Source organism: Quercus robur, chromosome 11 (assembly GCF_932294415.1).
Source record: "Quercus robur chromosome 11, dhQueRobu3.1, whole genome shotgun sequence".
NCBI lineage: Eukaryota > Viridiplantae > Streptophyta > Magnoliopsida > Fagales > Fagaceae > Quercus > Quercus robur.
In genome coordinates, this window is record NC_065544.1 from 20013962 (window position 1) to 20029664 (window position 15703).

A 15703-nucleotide genomic window follows, 5' to 3' on the forward strand; every position below is an offset into this window, starting at 1 on the left:
TGGTGATGGTGGAGCCGTTGGAATCTGGAAAAAAGTGACAGTTGGAAAGTAGTAGTAGAGAAAGATTAAAAAATAATATTTTAATAAGAATAGAGTTTTGGGATGTGGAGGTATTGTAAAATAAGATGGTATAATGATAAAGTGAGTTTTTAGAATGGTAAAATAGGATAGCATTAGCATTTTCTAATGCTAATGCTCTAAAACGTTGTTTTCTCCTATTTGGAAATAAAAAAATCACTTGGTAATCAAGCTGTACTATTGGAAATTTAATCCCAAGTCTAAAAAATACAGTTTGTCCCACTGTTGTATGAACATAGTGGGAGTTTGATACCTAAAAAAGTTTCTAAAAAATTCCTTATTTTCTGACAAGTACAACCACTAACTCAACAGTCAACTGTGGAAATTCAAAGATGATAAGAGCATCTGGAGCCATAATTTTAGTTTTTTTTTTTTTTTTCCACAAAAAGTTACTTTATCTATTTTACTTTTTTATTTTACAAAATACCCAATATCAGTAGTTTTATTTTAGCTTTTAATACAATAAAATAACATAAACAACACAATAAAATAATAAAAAACAAACACCACAATAAAATAATAAAAAACAAACACCATAGTCACCTCCACCGATGGCCACAACCACCACTCTACTCTGGCAACCACAACACATTGCAGAAAAAAAAACAAAAACAAAACCACAACCACAATCACAACCCCATCACCACCAGCAACCACAACCAACCATTACAACCACAACCACAACCCACAGCCACTGCCACTGCCACAACCACAACCATAAACCATGAAACCCATAGCCAAAATCCACAAACCCATGCCAAAGCCAAAATCATCCACCACCACTACCATAACCAAAATCAACCACCACCACCACCAAACCCATATGAAAACACACAAAAAAAAAAAAAAAAAAAAAAAAAAACACCAATCATAGCAAAGAGTGAAGAGAGATGGGCGGTGGTGGCAACAGCTTAAGGCTTGGGTTGGCAGCTTGAGGCTTAGGTCGGCAAAGCTTGGGTCGGCGAAGCTTAGGTCGGCGAAGTTGGGTCAGCGAAGCTTGGGGCTTGGGTCAGCAAAGTTGGGTAGAGATGGATGAGAGGGAGAGAGAGATGAGCTGAAAGAAAGAACAAAAAAGAATAAAAAAAATATTAAAGGGATTTGGCTTCTTGCTACAGTAAATAGGTACTAGTACCTGTATATTGTAGCATGTAGCCAAATTTTTTTTAGCTATGGCATCACCAATGTACACAATATTTTGTAGTTTGAGGAGGCAAAAATAGCATTATAGCTGCATGCCTCTACCAATAATGATGCTCTAAAGATTAATTAATTGTTTTAAAAAAAAAAAAATCCTACTGCTCTTCAATGAAAAAGAACAAAATATTTGCAACATAGAATTGACTAAGGAAGGCAAATTTTTGATATTTCTAATTCATGTGCATATTAATCAAAACACTAGTTTAAATTATAAGAGGCATCAACTAATTAACAATCATAAATTTCAGTGTAGAATTAGATATTAGATTTCATCAGCTATAGAGTAATGATAATGATTCATGGATACAATTTTGCCCCCCACTCTCCAAATAAGAGAAATCCTGACTTCGTTAATTAGGATCATAATCCAAGCGAAGATCAAGGCAAACAAGTTAAAAAGATTGCAATAGGCTTGACCTATTCCACATGAACTTCAGTGTGCATTTGATATTAATTATTTTTGTCAACTTATTTTACTATTTAGCTTATTTTTGTTATTATTTATGAGTTTCATTGCACTTTTTGGTACTATTAATAGGTTTCATTGCACTTTTTGGTACTATTAATAGGTCTCATTGTACTATTTCAGCTAACTTTGACTTTTATCTACTATACTTTCAACAAAAAACTTTCATTTTTCAGCTAAATAAACTATTTCTAAATGGACACAATGCTAAAACAATCTAAAAATCTAACAATATATATATATATATTCAAAATTCTCTAATTTGATTTTTTTTTTGGGGTTAATAATTAATGAATTAGATATTGAGTAAGTTTAGCACTCAATTTTCACAACTTTGCCACAATTTTGCCACATGGCAAGTTGTAAGTTGTGAAAATAAAATGGTGGGTCTATGTGGATTCATGATTCCACCACTCCTAAATCGCCACGTGGTAAAGTTGTGAAAATTGATGTGGTACTAGACTTACTCTTAAATATTATTATAGATAACATATAACTATTTTTTTATATTGATTATTTTATTAAAAATTATGAATTAAATAGTTATTATATAAATAAATATTTAAAAAAAAAAAAAAAAACTTTTATTGGAAGGCACAAGTTGGCTATTTTGTTTTCTCTAATGCGCGCAAGTTGACTACTAAATACTGTACTGGTGCGTAGAGATAAGGAGATGTATAATGATTAAAAAAACAATCTATATTTTACTATAAAAATTATTGTCATCTTTTTCTCTTTAACATTATCGAATGACGTGAGAGGCATTCTCAAGAAATAATAATTAAAAAAAAAAAAATAGAATGACGTGGTACGGGTGATGTACGAGTTAGTTTTGGACGCAACTGAGAGAATACGGGAGTGTTTGGACAGTTTTTATTGATTAACAATGTTACACGTATTTTAACATATTTTTGAAAAATACAAACAACGTTACCAAACAACCCTTATATCGGTGAAATCTGGACCGTTCGATACATGGGGCCCATACGTTCTAGAAAATCGGTGGTGTACGTTAGGTGGGTCACACTCACAGACTCTAAGGATTCGTTCTCCGAATATTTTAATAATTAAGCTTTTTGATATTATTGATAAAAAAAAAAAAAAAAAAAAATGAACAATAAAGGAAACAAAGAAACGAATCTCTCTGTGTCTCTCTTTCCGTCTCTGTGCCAAAAAGCAAAGTAAGTTTATATTTCTTCTTCAGTTCTGCAATAGAATTGTAGTTTCCGATGTTGCTTCTTTGATTTATTAATCGTTTGGTTTGTTTATATGTGTATATGTTTTTTTTTATTTGGTTTTTCATAGTATCCATTTTTCACTGTAAGTGATTGTTTGTAATACAACACACTCACTCGTTTGGGAAACCCAGTTGAAAATATAGCTTCATCTCTGCTTATATTATATTGGGTTTTAGTTTTCCTGTGAAAATTGCTCCAATTGTTGGGGTTTTTTTGTTAAAATTTATGTTTGGTTGCCAAGAAAGGTAAGGGATGAAAAAAAGAAGAAGAAGAAAAGTAATTTCATATCAAATGGGCCCATTTTAATTGAAAGTTTTGTTTTTATCATTCCCCTTCTTCTTCTTTTTTGATAAAATTAGAATACAGAAATTCAATATGTTGGTGGAAGAAGAAAGCTGATTTTTTTTTTTTTTTTTTTTTTTTTTGTTTAATATTAATACTCTATAAAAACCAGAAGCTCATACTAAGGTTAGAATATATTTTTTTATTATGCAAGAGTACCTGTACCATGGGGCTGATCAGTCTGCATTTTAGTGGAGTTTTTTTTTTTTTTTTTAATTACTTTCTGTAGTATTATGAAATGGTCTATCCAACATATAGCACATTTTTATTGTTTGGCTAAATTGGCGTAAAAATTTGAGAACTTTACAGTGTATTTCTGATAGCTGACCTTTGAAAAATTGATAGTTTTATGCTGATACTATTCTTCTGTGCTTACTTCTATTGTGCTGAGCTCAGATATGATTAGAAGTTATAACTCTTAACGTAAAGGAATATTTAAGAAGCTGGTCGAGTTTGGTTTTTGAAGACTTTGATTTAATGGGGTCTGTATTGAGCCTAAACAATTCAAGAATCGAGCACCATGGGTTTTCACAAAGTGACTTTTGCAAGAGGCAAAGGTTGTCATCGGACTTTTGTGAGGAGAATTCAAGATTGATTCCTAGTCTTCCTGATGAGATATCTTTTCAGATTCTTGCTAGACTTCCTAGGATTAATTATTTGAAGCTTAAGTTGGTGTCTCAGGCCTGGAAGGCTGCCATTCTAAGCTCTGAACTTTTCAAATTGAGAAAAGAACTTGGAAAAACAGAGGAATGGCTGTATATATTAACAAAGGTTCAAAATGATAAGCTACTATGGTATGCTTTGGACCCTCTTTCCCGAAGATGGCAGAGGCTGCCCCGAATGCCAAATTTTGCTTTTGAAGATGAATCTAAAAAGGGTTTGAATGCCCTTCGGATGTGGAATATGGTAGGCTCAAGTATCAAAATTGCTGATGCCATAAGAGGTTGGCTTGGGAGGAAGGATGCATTTGATAGAATGCGTCTTTGTGGTTGTGCTATTGGGGCTGTTGATGGCTGCCTCTATGTGCTAGGGGGATTCTCCAGAGCTTCAACCATGAAATGTGTCTGGCGGTATGATCCAATTTTAAATGTTTGGAGTGAAGCAACTCCTATGTCAATTGGTAGAGCTTATTGTAAGACAGGCATCTTGAACAATAAGCTTTATGTTGTTGGGGGGGTTTCTAGGAGTCAAGGTAGATTGACCCCACTTCAGTCTGCAGAAGTTTTCGATCCAATTACAGGTGTATGGTCTCAAATACCAAGCATGCCTTTTACAAAAGCTCAGGTGCTACCAACTGCCTTCCTGGCTGATCTGCTCAAGCCTATTGCCACTGGTATAACATCATATAGGGGAAGATTATTTGTGCCTCAGAGTTTATATTGCTGGCCATTTTTTGTTGATGTTGGGGGGGAAGTTTATGATCCAGAGATGAATTCATGGGTTGAAATGCCAATTGGAATGGGAGAGGGCTGGCCTGCAAGGCAAGCAGGAACAAAATTGAGTGTGATTGTCGATGGTGAGCTATATGCACTGGATCCAGCTAGTTCTCTTGATAATGCCATGATCAAGGTATATGATTACCAAGACGATGCTTGGAAAGTTGTTGCAGGAGATGTTCCCATCCGTGACTTCACTGCTTCAGAGTCTCCCTATCTACTAGCCAGTTTACTTAGGAAGCTTCATGTGGTCACTAAAGATGCCAATCACAATATTGCTGTCCTGGAGGCTGATATACAGAATCATTTAGCTTCCTTCCCACCAGCTCCATTGCCATTGGATGATGCCATTCACGAACATGCTGAAGCTGCTGCAGAATCGGAAACAGATCTTTGGAAGGTAATTGGCACTTGCGGTGTTGGGTCAGCTGAACTGGTTAGCTGTCAAACCCTTTGTATTTGATGATCTAGGCAGCAAAGTTGCACTTCATAAAATGCCTTCAGGTCTATCTTGGTTAATTATGCTTAACAAAATTGAAATTGTGTTAATAAGATATATGCGTGATAAAGTTGTCTTCCTTGCCTTCGTTTTTGTTAGAATCCTCTTTCTTCTTTTTCTTTTTTGGAAATTTCTTCCCCTTGTACTGGGTTGGGTTAATGGCCTAGTTGATGCCATGTTATGTCCAGACTATCTTAGTGCCAAGTTATGTAGGCATTGCTAGGTATTAATTATGTCGCAACAGCCAAGAGCCTCTTAGCTCAATTGGCACTTTCCAGTGTTTTCAATAAAGAATATTTAGGGTTTAAATTTTCCCTCCCAACTATCAAATCATCCAAAAAAAACAATGCTGCAATACATTGCGGTTGTAATCAGATTATGGATGTGTTTTCACCAAATATTTCCATGGTTCAAATTCCTCCTCCCTCAACTATCAAATAAATATAAAAGCCCCTGCAACACATCGGGGTTCTAATCAGATTATGGAGGACTGTTATCAGTTTGAAAATGTCCCAAGTTTGCCAGTGGCGTTAGTTTGGGAACAAAATTTAATGCATTTTTTGAAAATGTTGAATATTTGGTAATTCATGTAATTATATTCCATTGATTCAGAGGTATTGTCATAACTATGACAACAAAACTAGAGGAAAGGGGTGGAATTCAGTATTTGTTACTGCCTATCCATTCAGATGAAATGGAGTAACCATAGTAAAGTTTCAAGTTGTTGATAGAGGGACAAAAGGAGGTGTTTCATATTTGAAAAAACCTTTACCATCACAATTTTTATTTTATTTTTTATTATTATTATTTTTTTTAATTTTAATTCGGGGTGATAAGCTTAAGATTCTTTTTATTTCCTTCCAGAGAAGTATCTTATCAGATTATAAGCAGACTTTTCATTGGTTAACATATGTTTGATTTTGTTTCTGCATATCACAGAACAAGAGAAGCCTTCTGTTATCTGAGTATATACTCGTATTGAGCCTTTTGTTAAATTTAAGAACCCCAACTGTCTATTATATCTCTCTCTTTCTCTCATTTTTTTAATTCTTAATTTCCTTGGATAATTTTATACTAGACCTTTCATTAAGCCACTCCATGCAAAACCCAATTGTTAAAAATGGTTTAATAGAAGTAGAAGATAGAAGCAGTGCATTTAGAAAAGGGAATGGCGTTGAGCACTAATATCTTATCCTTTCATTGCCTGCTTGCTTGCACCAAGGTGCTAGGACAAATTTGGCAATTGTGGAATATTTGTCGGACGACTTTTGGTATAACTTTTTAGCCTCACTAAAAAAAATTGAAAAGAAAAAAGGAGTTAGGAAAATGAGATTAGATATCTACAGAAAATCGTGCTATATTGGTTTAGCACAATATTGGCATGAGAAAGAAGACATGTTTCTGGCATATTAATTGACATTGCTATAAGCTCTCTTAGCTTAGCTGCATTTGTTTGACTTAAATATTTTTAAGTGAAGATATTTCAGGAAAAGCAATTTATTTTACAGTATTTAGTAACACATTTGGAAAGTATTTTCATGTGTTCAAAATGCATAAACCATTTTACGGCCGTGAGGGATTTATTTTATGGTGATTAATCTGAAAATATTTTTAAGTTGGCCGCTATTTATAAACCAAACTAAAATACCTTAAAATGAGGAAAAAAAATATATTTTCAGACGAAATTAGACACAGCCTTTAGTTGCCATTGTTGAATAAGAATAATGCCTCTTTCAGAGACTGATGTGGCTAGTAATGATGTAGGAGAATTTATTAGGCTGAAGGAAAGAAGGCTTGTCGTTCTACTTTGTCAGCTCGTTTGCCATCACAATACCAAGTCTAGTCTAGTATAAGACTTTTTTTTTTTGTGTAAGGAGGATAAAGAGATAGGATTCTAGGTTTACTAAAATGATACTAAATAAAGAGCATAGTATTGAGTCATTGTAAACAGTCTCTTCTTATCTATTTTATGAAAGAGTTCGGTTGATGTATGTCCTTAAGCATACATTGACAAATTCATATTTAGAAAAATTCTATTTTTTTTTTTTAAATTCTATTTAGAATTGAAAATTTTGTCAAAATTTTTTTAATTCTCGATAAATTTTTTTCAAAAATAGTATATTATTGTATGCTCTAAGGACACACGTCAGTAAAATCCTTAATTCCAAATCTGAATATTATCTTTAACCTTTTCAAGTTTTGCTTCAAAAGCTTGACCCCAGGGTGTTTTCGAAGCTTTAGACTATTTTATGCTCAATAGCTTTCACCAAAGGTGTTTTCAACCTCTTTAGTTTTTGCTTTGAGTACTTTACCCAAAAGGTATTTTCGTACGAAGAAATTAAGGCTGCCATATTTTTGCACAAAGGGTATGCCCAAAGTGTTTTTATTGAATGAATCATCATCCAATTTTAGTGTGAGTAAATTTATCTTTTATAATAATTTTAAAAAAAATCTAATCAAATTTTAAAATTTTAATCCGCTGAATAATCCAAACCCGACTTTTACAATCTCAACTTTATATGTAAAAATTGGTATGCCAAAGCATCACAGACAGGAAGAAAGCAAAGTTTCTGAGGAAGAAAATAATTATAATTTACTCGGTATGCAGTCTTCATTAGTTTTGGATACATAATATGCCAAATGATAGTGCCTCGGTAGCCCTTCCGGCCTGTTTGATGGCACCTATTTTTCTTTTTCTTTTTTCACATCGCCATTGTTAACCCTGAAGAAATTACATCATCAACCAAAACATGAAACGCAAACTGTTACATTAGAAAAATATTACTAGAAAAAATATATGCACAAATTTGATATATATATATGTGTTTGTCTCAAATACAAAAAAAGTGCGATCCAAGAGAATTTCATATGTATGCTATGAATGGAACCATGAAATTTAGGATCATCTAGGACCGGACAATTCATCTGGAGGGATTTGGGAAGTAGAGTTGTTGTCGAGGATCCAAGAAGCGTTTGGATTATGCATACTATTAAAATCTTGACGGAACATTTCTTCCTTCTGCCACTCTTCCCATCTTTCTGCCAAGCCATCACCTTCAAGCATTCTAACTACCTCTGACATCTTTGGCCGTTCCATTGGGGCGCCTTGTGTGCAAAGTAGCGCCACTTGGATCAGCTCTTCCACCTCGGCCTCAACATATTGACCCTGCATATCAGCATCCACTAGTGCCTCCAACTTCTTATCTTTAAGAAGTCCTTTCACCTGATGAATTGTCAAAACTAATGTCAGGCAGTTCAATGTAACCCAAAGGAAAAAATGTATGTTGTGCACTCATTAAAGAGGATAAAAACAAGTTTTACCTGCATTGGGAAGTAACAAAAGCCAATAAGCAAATTACAAACACAACCTTAACCAAAAAGTGGCTCAACGCCCTATAAAAAACCAATTCGCTACATTATAAATTCAACCTTAACCAATTCCCAAAGACGCTCATTAAATGAACCCAAAAGAAAACTCTCTTTAACAATTGAGCTAGGTTTAGAAAGGAAACTTTAGACTATAACAGGTAAAGCCCATGCAGTAAAAAACAACACACAGTAAAACTCTGCTAACATGGCCTAGGCTACCTAAACTGGTGTCAATATAGGGTTATAAAAAATATAAAAAATCCTGAGGAAAAATTATGGTTAGCTTTAAAAATGACTTCCAGAAACTCAACACTATTAAGATTAATTATATATTAATTTTCTATCTAAGAAAAATAACCACTAGCATTTACATTCTCATGCCATTACCCAGTACAAGGTTGAGAGCTTCAGCAGAATGGCAGCAACACAAACAGAGATTGAGGAGGGCGATGGTAACCAATGCGGTAGCTAGTGCCGGTGAGTGATGAGCTTGCGAAGGGCTAGTGGGTTGTCATGGATTTTGTTGCGTGATGGCAAGTGGTGATAATGGTTGGGGTTTGGGCTTTGATTTCTGTTTGGCTTGGAAACATGGGTTGAAAGCAGCAGTGACAAGAATTTTTTTTTTTTGGGGGGGGGGGGGGGGTCTAGATTGACTGCAGTGATGCTACAAACAGATTTGGCATTTGCTCTGATACTAAAACTAAAAATGACACAAGACAAGCAGAACAAGTGAACAATAAAATTGAAAGACTTGAAAATAAAGGGATATGTCCTAAGAGTTAGCACCTAGACCTGGCTTGGAGTCAACAACAAGAAGGAAAACCACTAGGAGTTAGCACGTAGGGTGGACTTGGATTCAGCATCAGACCAAAGAGACCAAAAGGCCATTTTTTTCATTCATCAAAGTATCAACTAACTCCAAAAGGAGTTCAATTGTTAGCTTATTACAAATATAAGCTTGCTTCCAAATTAAAATACAAATAGCCTAATAAATTACTAGGACCTAAAACATAAATATACAATTGACTTGCAAACATAAATAATACTAAACAAAAATCTTCTTGCATCTCCCGCATCATACAACCCTATCCTTCAGCATTTTTGCATGAAGTAGACACTCTCAAATCTTGAACCGACACACTTGTGTTTGGAATGCAGCCTGGGACTTCTACCATTGCACCAAACAATAGCTCCTAGATTTCAGTCTCATATGTTTTCTTTTTTTATTTGTAAGTTACACACACACACCCAGTGGATTTTGAACCACAACCTCACCTCCATCCCGTTAATATGGAAGGAGAAGTGTCATTCGAGCTAAAGCTCATTGGCGCTACATTCTCCTTATCACAGACTGAAGCAAAAAGCTAGAATATCCGGAAACAGGACAAATTCAAAGGACAGAGAATTATTTGAAATAGCACCATTTCCAATGATAAATTAGTGACAAGCAAACATGTAATAGGAAGATGTGAATTACTTACCCAATCAAGTAACATGACATCGTCATCGTTTGCAAGCCGAGCAAGATCAAAAGCTCTTTGACCAGTTATCAGTTCAAGAAGCATGACCCCATATCCAAAAACGTCAGTTTTTTCTGAAGACTTTCCAGTTGAGAGGTACTCTGGTGCTATATGCCCAATTGTGCCACGTACAGCAGTGGTCACATGGGTATCTTTGTAATCCATAAGTTTAGCCAACCCAAAGTCTCCAACAACTGCTTCAAATTCCTCATCCAACAATATGTTTGCAGCTTTTACATCACGGTGAATAATTTTAGGATCACAATGATCATGCAAATAAGCGAGCCCCCTTGCAGATCCTAATGCAATTCGTTTACGTACAGGCCAATCAAGTGCAGACTGTGATTCCGGACGGTCTACAATGATGAATCAAAAAAATCATGAGAATAATCGAACTTGTTAAGAACAACACACCAAGAACATTTGAGATTTCTTTTTGGTGTCTGCATGGGTATCTGGAGATGTAACTTATGTTATTTGTAAACTTGAATGCTTTGTTTGGATATAGAGCCCCCAGGCAGTCCAACATACCCAAATAAAAAGAACATAGTTGGTTAATTCAACTTATTCTCCCCCTCTCCTCAACTTGACTTAGAAATGAACTTATATTGAATTTTACACTTAAATTTAACCAAGATTAAGAGTTGACCTTTGCATTGAATAAATGAAAATTGTTTTAACATATTAGAAAAAGTGTAGTTTATAGAAAAGTGGCTAGCAAGAGTACCTCTTAAACATGATGCTACACTTCCATTTACCATAAAGGGATAGACAAGCAACCGTTCTGTTGGTGTCATGCAAAACCCACGAAGACGAAGAAGATTACGATGCACAGCCATGCTTATCATTTCTACCTCAGTTTGGAACTGCAGCTCCCCACCCTGGGTACGCTCCTCTTTGAGCCTTTTTACTGCCACTAGAGAACCATCAGCCAAACGCCCTTTATAAACTTTTCCAAACCCACCTCTTCCCAGAATATTTTTGTTGCTAAAGTTATCTGTTGCAACTTGCAGTTCACGCAGAGAAAATCTCTTGAGCTGGCCCAGGTGAACTTCTGGATCTTCTTCGGCTGGAAAGACAGGGATATATAAGAATGCATCCTATGAAGCAACGTCATTATGTTTATAAAAACTGTATTGACTCTCTAACCAGGTACATCAAAGAAATGATCCTGTGGTTTCCTTCGTCGCCACCAGGCAAGCGCAATTGCAGGGGCAGCAAAAAGTAGAGCAGCACCAGCAGCAACTCCTCCAGCAATTGCTCCCGTGGCACTACCTGAAACAATTCATCAATTTAAACAGACAGACTGTGGCTCTCTTAAGCAAATCCTGATCATAACAGGTGACAGAATTCACAAATGGCAATGATGGCAAGTTCATAGAAGTTAGCATTCCAACACAGATTATCTGTGTGTGTGTGTGTGTGACCATTTAAAGTGACAGATTGTGACTCTCTTATGTGAACCAAAATTGTAACAGGCAAGATAACTCATTAATTTCAATGATGATGGAGTTGCTCTATCTCTAAGGTATCATGCTCTTTGGGAGAATTCAATCAAACCACCAAGTATATCTACCAGAGGACTTTACAAATGACTTCAACTTTACAGATTGGTCAATAGCATCACCAACCAATGTCAACTTTCTCCTTTTCTTCGTCAAGGAGAGGGGGTGGGTGATAAGAAGTTGGAGAAGGTTTTCAAGCTCCAGCAGTGATGATACTTCATGCCTTGATGCAAATACATCCCACTTCCAGATAGTTGCTTCCAAAAACAATTGATTGCACTTGAATACTTCATGCTTATATTAAATCAGAAGAAAGAGGAAGAAACGGGGAAATAGAGAGATTGCAAAATCAGGGAAGTTATCTGTGAGATGATTTTTAAAAGAAAATCAAAATATTCAAAACAAATTTCTTCTCAAATTTCTATGAGAACTCCCAAAACTGCACACACACACACACACACACACACACACAATAAACCTCATTATCAATCCGACTAGAGTTCATATTAATGATGAAAACCTATAACACACCTGGATTAGGAGTTTGTGGTGCTGTTGGAATAGGAGGAGGTGGAGAAACTGGGAGCACTTTGAATTGATTATTATTAAAACTGCAAAATGAAACAACAGAAGTCAGCTAAGCTCGTTCATCAGTCAAGTCATTCTGGAATTCTGCCAAGGAAAAATAGAAGAAAGAAATGAAATTAACCTGATAGGAGTAAATAATGAAAAGGAACCATTAATGGGAATATCTCCTGTTAAATGGTTGTTTGACAGATCTCTTCATTCAACATGGAAAGAAGATAATGTTACATTTTTGCAATATATATGATGTGCAAATAATATATAAATCTTGATTGATCAAGAGAAACTTAAACATCAAGATAACACTCACAGGACTTGAAGTGATTGAACTGTAGTTAATATCATGGGAATTGTTCCTTTCAAGGTGTTGTTGTTCAGACGCCTATTTCACGCAACAGAAACTGTCATTTACAGATAACCACAAAGATATTGCAGAAATAGAACAACCATCTAAATATTCAGTAACATTCCAGTAACTATATACACAACAAACATATTACTAATTACTTAAAAGAATAACACTGTAAAATACCAATGATGTATCTAATGACACTAAATTGTATGCGACATCTAGCCATGAATAACAAGTGTAATCTGACTCTCATTATTCAAACAAATCCAACCCCGATTAGAAGTAATGAGCACAGTATATTAATTCTAGTTTAGGATCAATCATTTTTCATTGGTCACTTGAGACTAAAATAACGAATGTGTTATGCAAGAGCAGAGCCAAAAAATTTTGTTTGGGGGGCCGAGTTATAGTATTGATATATATAAAATACAAATCTTTATTCATCTAATACTAGGATAAGTCATAATTCATAAATATATTGCACACAAAATTATCAACTTTGATGTATATATATTTACTAGCTACTTTTTGAAGAGAACTTATCATCTTTTCAACTCTACTAAGTATACTGATGCTGTCTGGTTTGAAATTAAGACATACAAATATACAAAAATATACATACATACATACATATATATAATGCTAAATTACAAATTACACACTTTAACTTTGACCAAAATTCAATTCAATCCTATAACCTCTGATTTATTCATTTAAGTCCTATGCGGCAAATATCATGTTTCATTTCAAATTTGACCCAGCAGCTAGTTAGTTGGCTTTAGGATTTTGTTTTTGCAGATATTTATGTGAAATATTGGGTCATTTTTGTAGGAATTTTTGGTTTACTTTCGGATCCAAGGATAATGACATGGGAAGACTTGGTTCCCTAGTTTGGCTATTAGCATAGTGACATTTTCTAAAGCCAATGAAGGTAGCAGGAAAAGCCATGTGCTAGGTGCTATGAATCTTTCTCCCATGTCTGATGCTGATACTAAGTTAGTAATTTATGGGATCAGGTTATATGTTGGGGCTAATTAGATAATTTATAATTTGTCAATAAGAATTACCATGACTACCTTTATTTTATACAATTAAAAGTATTCCAAGTACTCTTTAATCTTTGTCTCTGGTAACGCATCATCCTAATCACTTTGTTTAGTTTCATCACACAGAAAAAAGGATTCTCTATGTCCGCTGCATGCAGCGAGACACTCACAGCACATGGGATACCACCTATATCACACATGTCCCCTATCAGAGATTTTTAGGGGGAAATAAAAGGTTAAGAGATATAGATGACATAAAATCCTGTTGATATTATTGAGAAATGAGAAACCCAGAGATGCAAATATACAGGATTGAACCATAAAAGTTTTGCCATCAGTTCCCCAAAAGTATGCAAGTAGTTCTTAGGCAAATTGGGCAGCATGTTTGACAAGAAAAATATGAAAACAAAAGAAAAGGGAGGAGTAGTCAGTAAAGGAATCCAAAAAAATGACAATAGCAATCTGCAGATAAAAATGAATTCAAAACCACAAGCTTCTGCCTTTGCTCCAGTGGCCTTACTTCCTAAAATTGATGACTTAACCTACCTCTCATAGCTAATACACCATCTTAAACATAGTTGGACTAGTTTTCAACTTTTATTTTAATTTATTTTATCTTTTTTAGATAAGAGTGGACTGTTTCCACATTGCACTATATCTTAAGCCTCCCAAAGCTCCCATTCCAGCTAAAGTAAGATTTTGTCTATGGTAAATTTCATAAAAATATACGTGTCACAAGGTCACCTTGCCTTCAGAGTTCCAATTACAAGTTCAAATTGTTCATTTATTATTTTCTGCTAGGGCAATGACATCTCCATCTGAGAAACCTAAGCTACAATGAAGATATACATTGTGCTTGGAAGTCAGCAATGCTTTGGGTCGAACAATTTTCTATTTTCAGTGAACTTTCAATAACATCCAACTGCATATGCATGTTTGTGTATGTATTAAGTATTAACCAAAAGTACCATTAGAATAATTGCCTTATAATATTGAATAAATCTAACAAAGAAGAAGCATTTTGTTTCTAGATATAGAAGTAAGAAAAATTACTATCTAAAAGCAAATTAGCCATAAGCTTACCTGTTTTAAGGTAGGTGAGCCACCTAATTAGATGCTTAGTAAAAGGGGATAAAATAATAAAAATAAATAAATAAATCTATTGACTTATACTATAAGATGAAGGATAGATGTTCATACAGAAAACGAAGTTTTTGAAGCTTGCCCAATGTGGTTGGAATCCCTCCGTTTAAATTGTTCAAGTAAAGATCCAAGCTCACCAAGTCTGTCAAATTCCCAAGCTCCTCAGGGATTGGTCCACTTATGTTATTACTATAAAGTTCCCTGCCACAACAAGATCATTTAAAGGTCTGTGCAAGAAAAATGAAAAAAACTATATAGCACATTCCATGTTTTATTGCAAAAGAATGCAAAATGAGTCAAATTTAACATTCATAAACTTTGCTTTAGCAACATATAGAACAATGGCCAGAACCAATAAACCATTTCCTAGATTAGATGGCAAAAAGAAACTGTAAGACACATACATAAGTTGAATATTGAAAGATATAATCCACCATGGGATGTATAAAAGACATTCACCAAAAGCTATCAACTAAGACTAAAAAGAAAAATGTGCAATGGCAGCCATCCAATCATATAATGACCTCAACAACAAAAGCTTCAAGTCTGAAATTGATTTCACACACCGTTCAACTCTTTGAGAATTTCATTGTCTCCAAAATTCACCACATAAGACATAGAGGAATTGCATTCCAGTGAATTGTTAATCATCTTATTCAAGAAAATCAACAAAAGAAAAACAGGATAAAACATGAAATATAATCCATCATATTCATACATGTTTGAGTGCAACAATGTGTTCTTGCATGGTTCATGTTTCTACTCATTAAAATATTATATCAGTTGGTGCTCCACCCAACTTCTTCCACTATATAACAGCAAAAATGGGAGGTCCAAATGGTGGGAGAGGCAGGTGGCAGCAGTCTTTCGGGACTCATCACAAAGTAAATAATCAAGAACCTACAGAATATATTCCAATTAAGTGAG

The 15703-nt window shown here is 34.7% G+C and overlaps 2 protein-coding genes across 9 annotated transcripts in view; one reads left to right on the plus strand and one right to left on the minus strand.

The window, feature by feature from the left end:
* Positions 1-2830: 2830 nt before the first annotated feature.
* LOC126705662 (F-box/kelch-repeat protein At1g22040-like) lies at positions 2831-5565 on the plus strand. The gene is made up of 2 exons (XM_050404773.1): positions 2831-2922; positions 3718-5565. Exon 2 carries the CDS (start codon positions 3799-3801, stop codon positions 5218-5220), a length of 1422 nt encoding a protein of 473 aa, XP_050260730.1. The 5' UTR covers positions 2831-2922; positions 3718-3798; the 3' UTR covers positions 5221-5565.
* Positions 5566-7997: 2432 nt separating this feature from the next.
* Positions 7998-15703, minus strand: part of LOC126707688 (BRASSINOSTEROID INSENSITIVE 1-associated receptor kinase 1-like) — a 57711-nt gene continuing 50005 nt past the window's right edge. For 4 of the 8 annotated variants that reach the window (XM_050407520.1, XM_050407528.1, XM_050407522.1 and 1 more), the window contains 8 exons: positions 14834-14977; positions 12546-12617; positions 12360-12431; positions 12182-12261; positions 11295-11420; positions 10873-11214; positions 10107-10501; positions 7998-8479 (listed from right to left, as the gene is read on the minus strand). In XM_050407520.1, coding sequence (XP_050263477.1) covers positions 8159-8479; positions 10107-10501; positions 10873-11214; positions 11295-11420; positions 12182-12261; positions 12360-12431; positions 12546-12617; positions 14834-14977 — 1552 coding nt within the window. In that variant the 3' untranslated portion in view covers positions 7998-8158. The remainder of the gene's footprint in view (positions 8480-10106; positions 10502-10872; positions 11215-11294; positions 11421-12181; positions 12262-12359; positions 12432-12545; positions 12618-14833; positions 14978-15703) is intronic. The other 4 variants (XM_050407526.1, XM_050407534.1, XM_050407527.1 and 1 more) reach the window with 3 other exon arrangements.

What these genes read in the sequence shown, in the direction of transcription:
- LOC126705662 (XM_050404773.1), top strand. Translation starts at nt 3,799, where the DNA reads ATGGGGTCTGTATTGAGCCTAAACAATTCAAGAATCGAGCACCATGGG.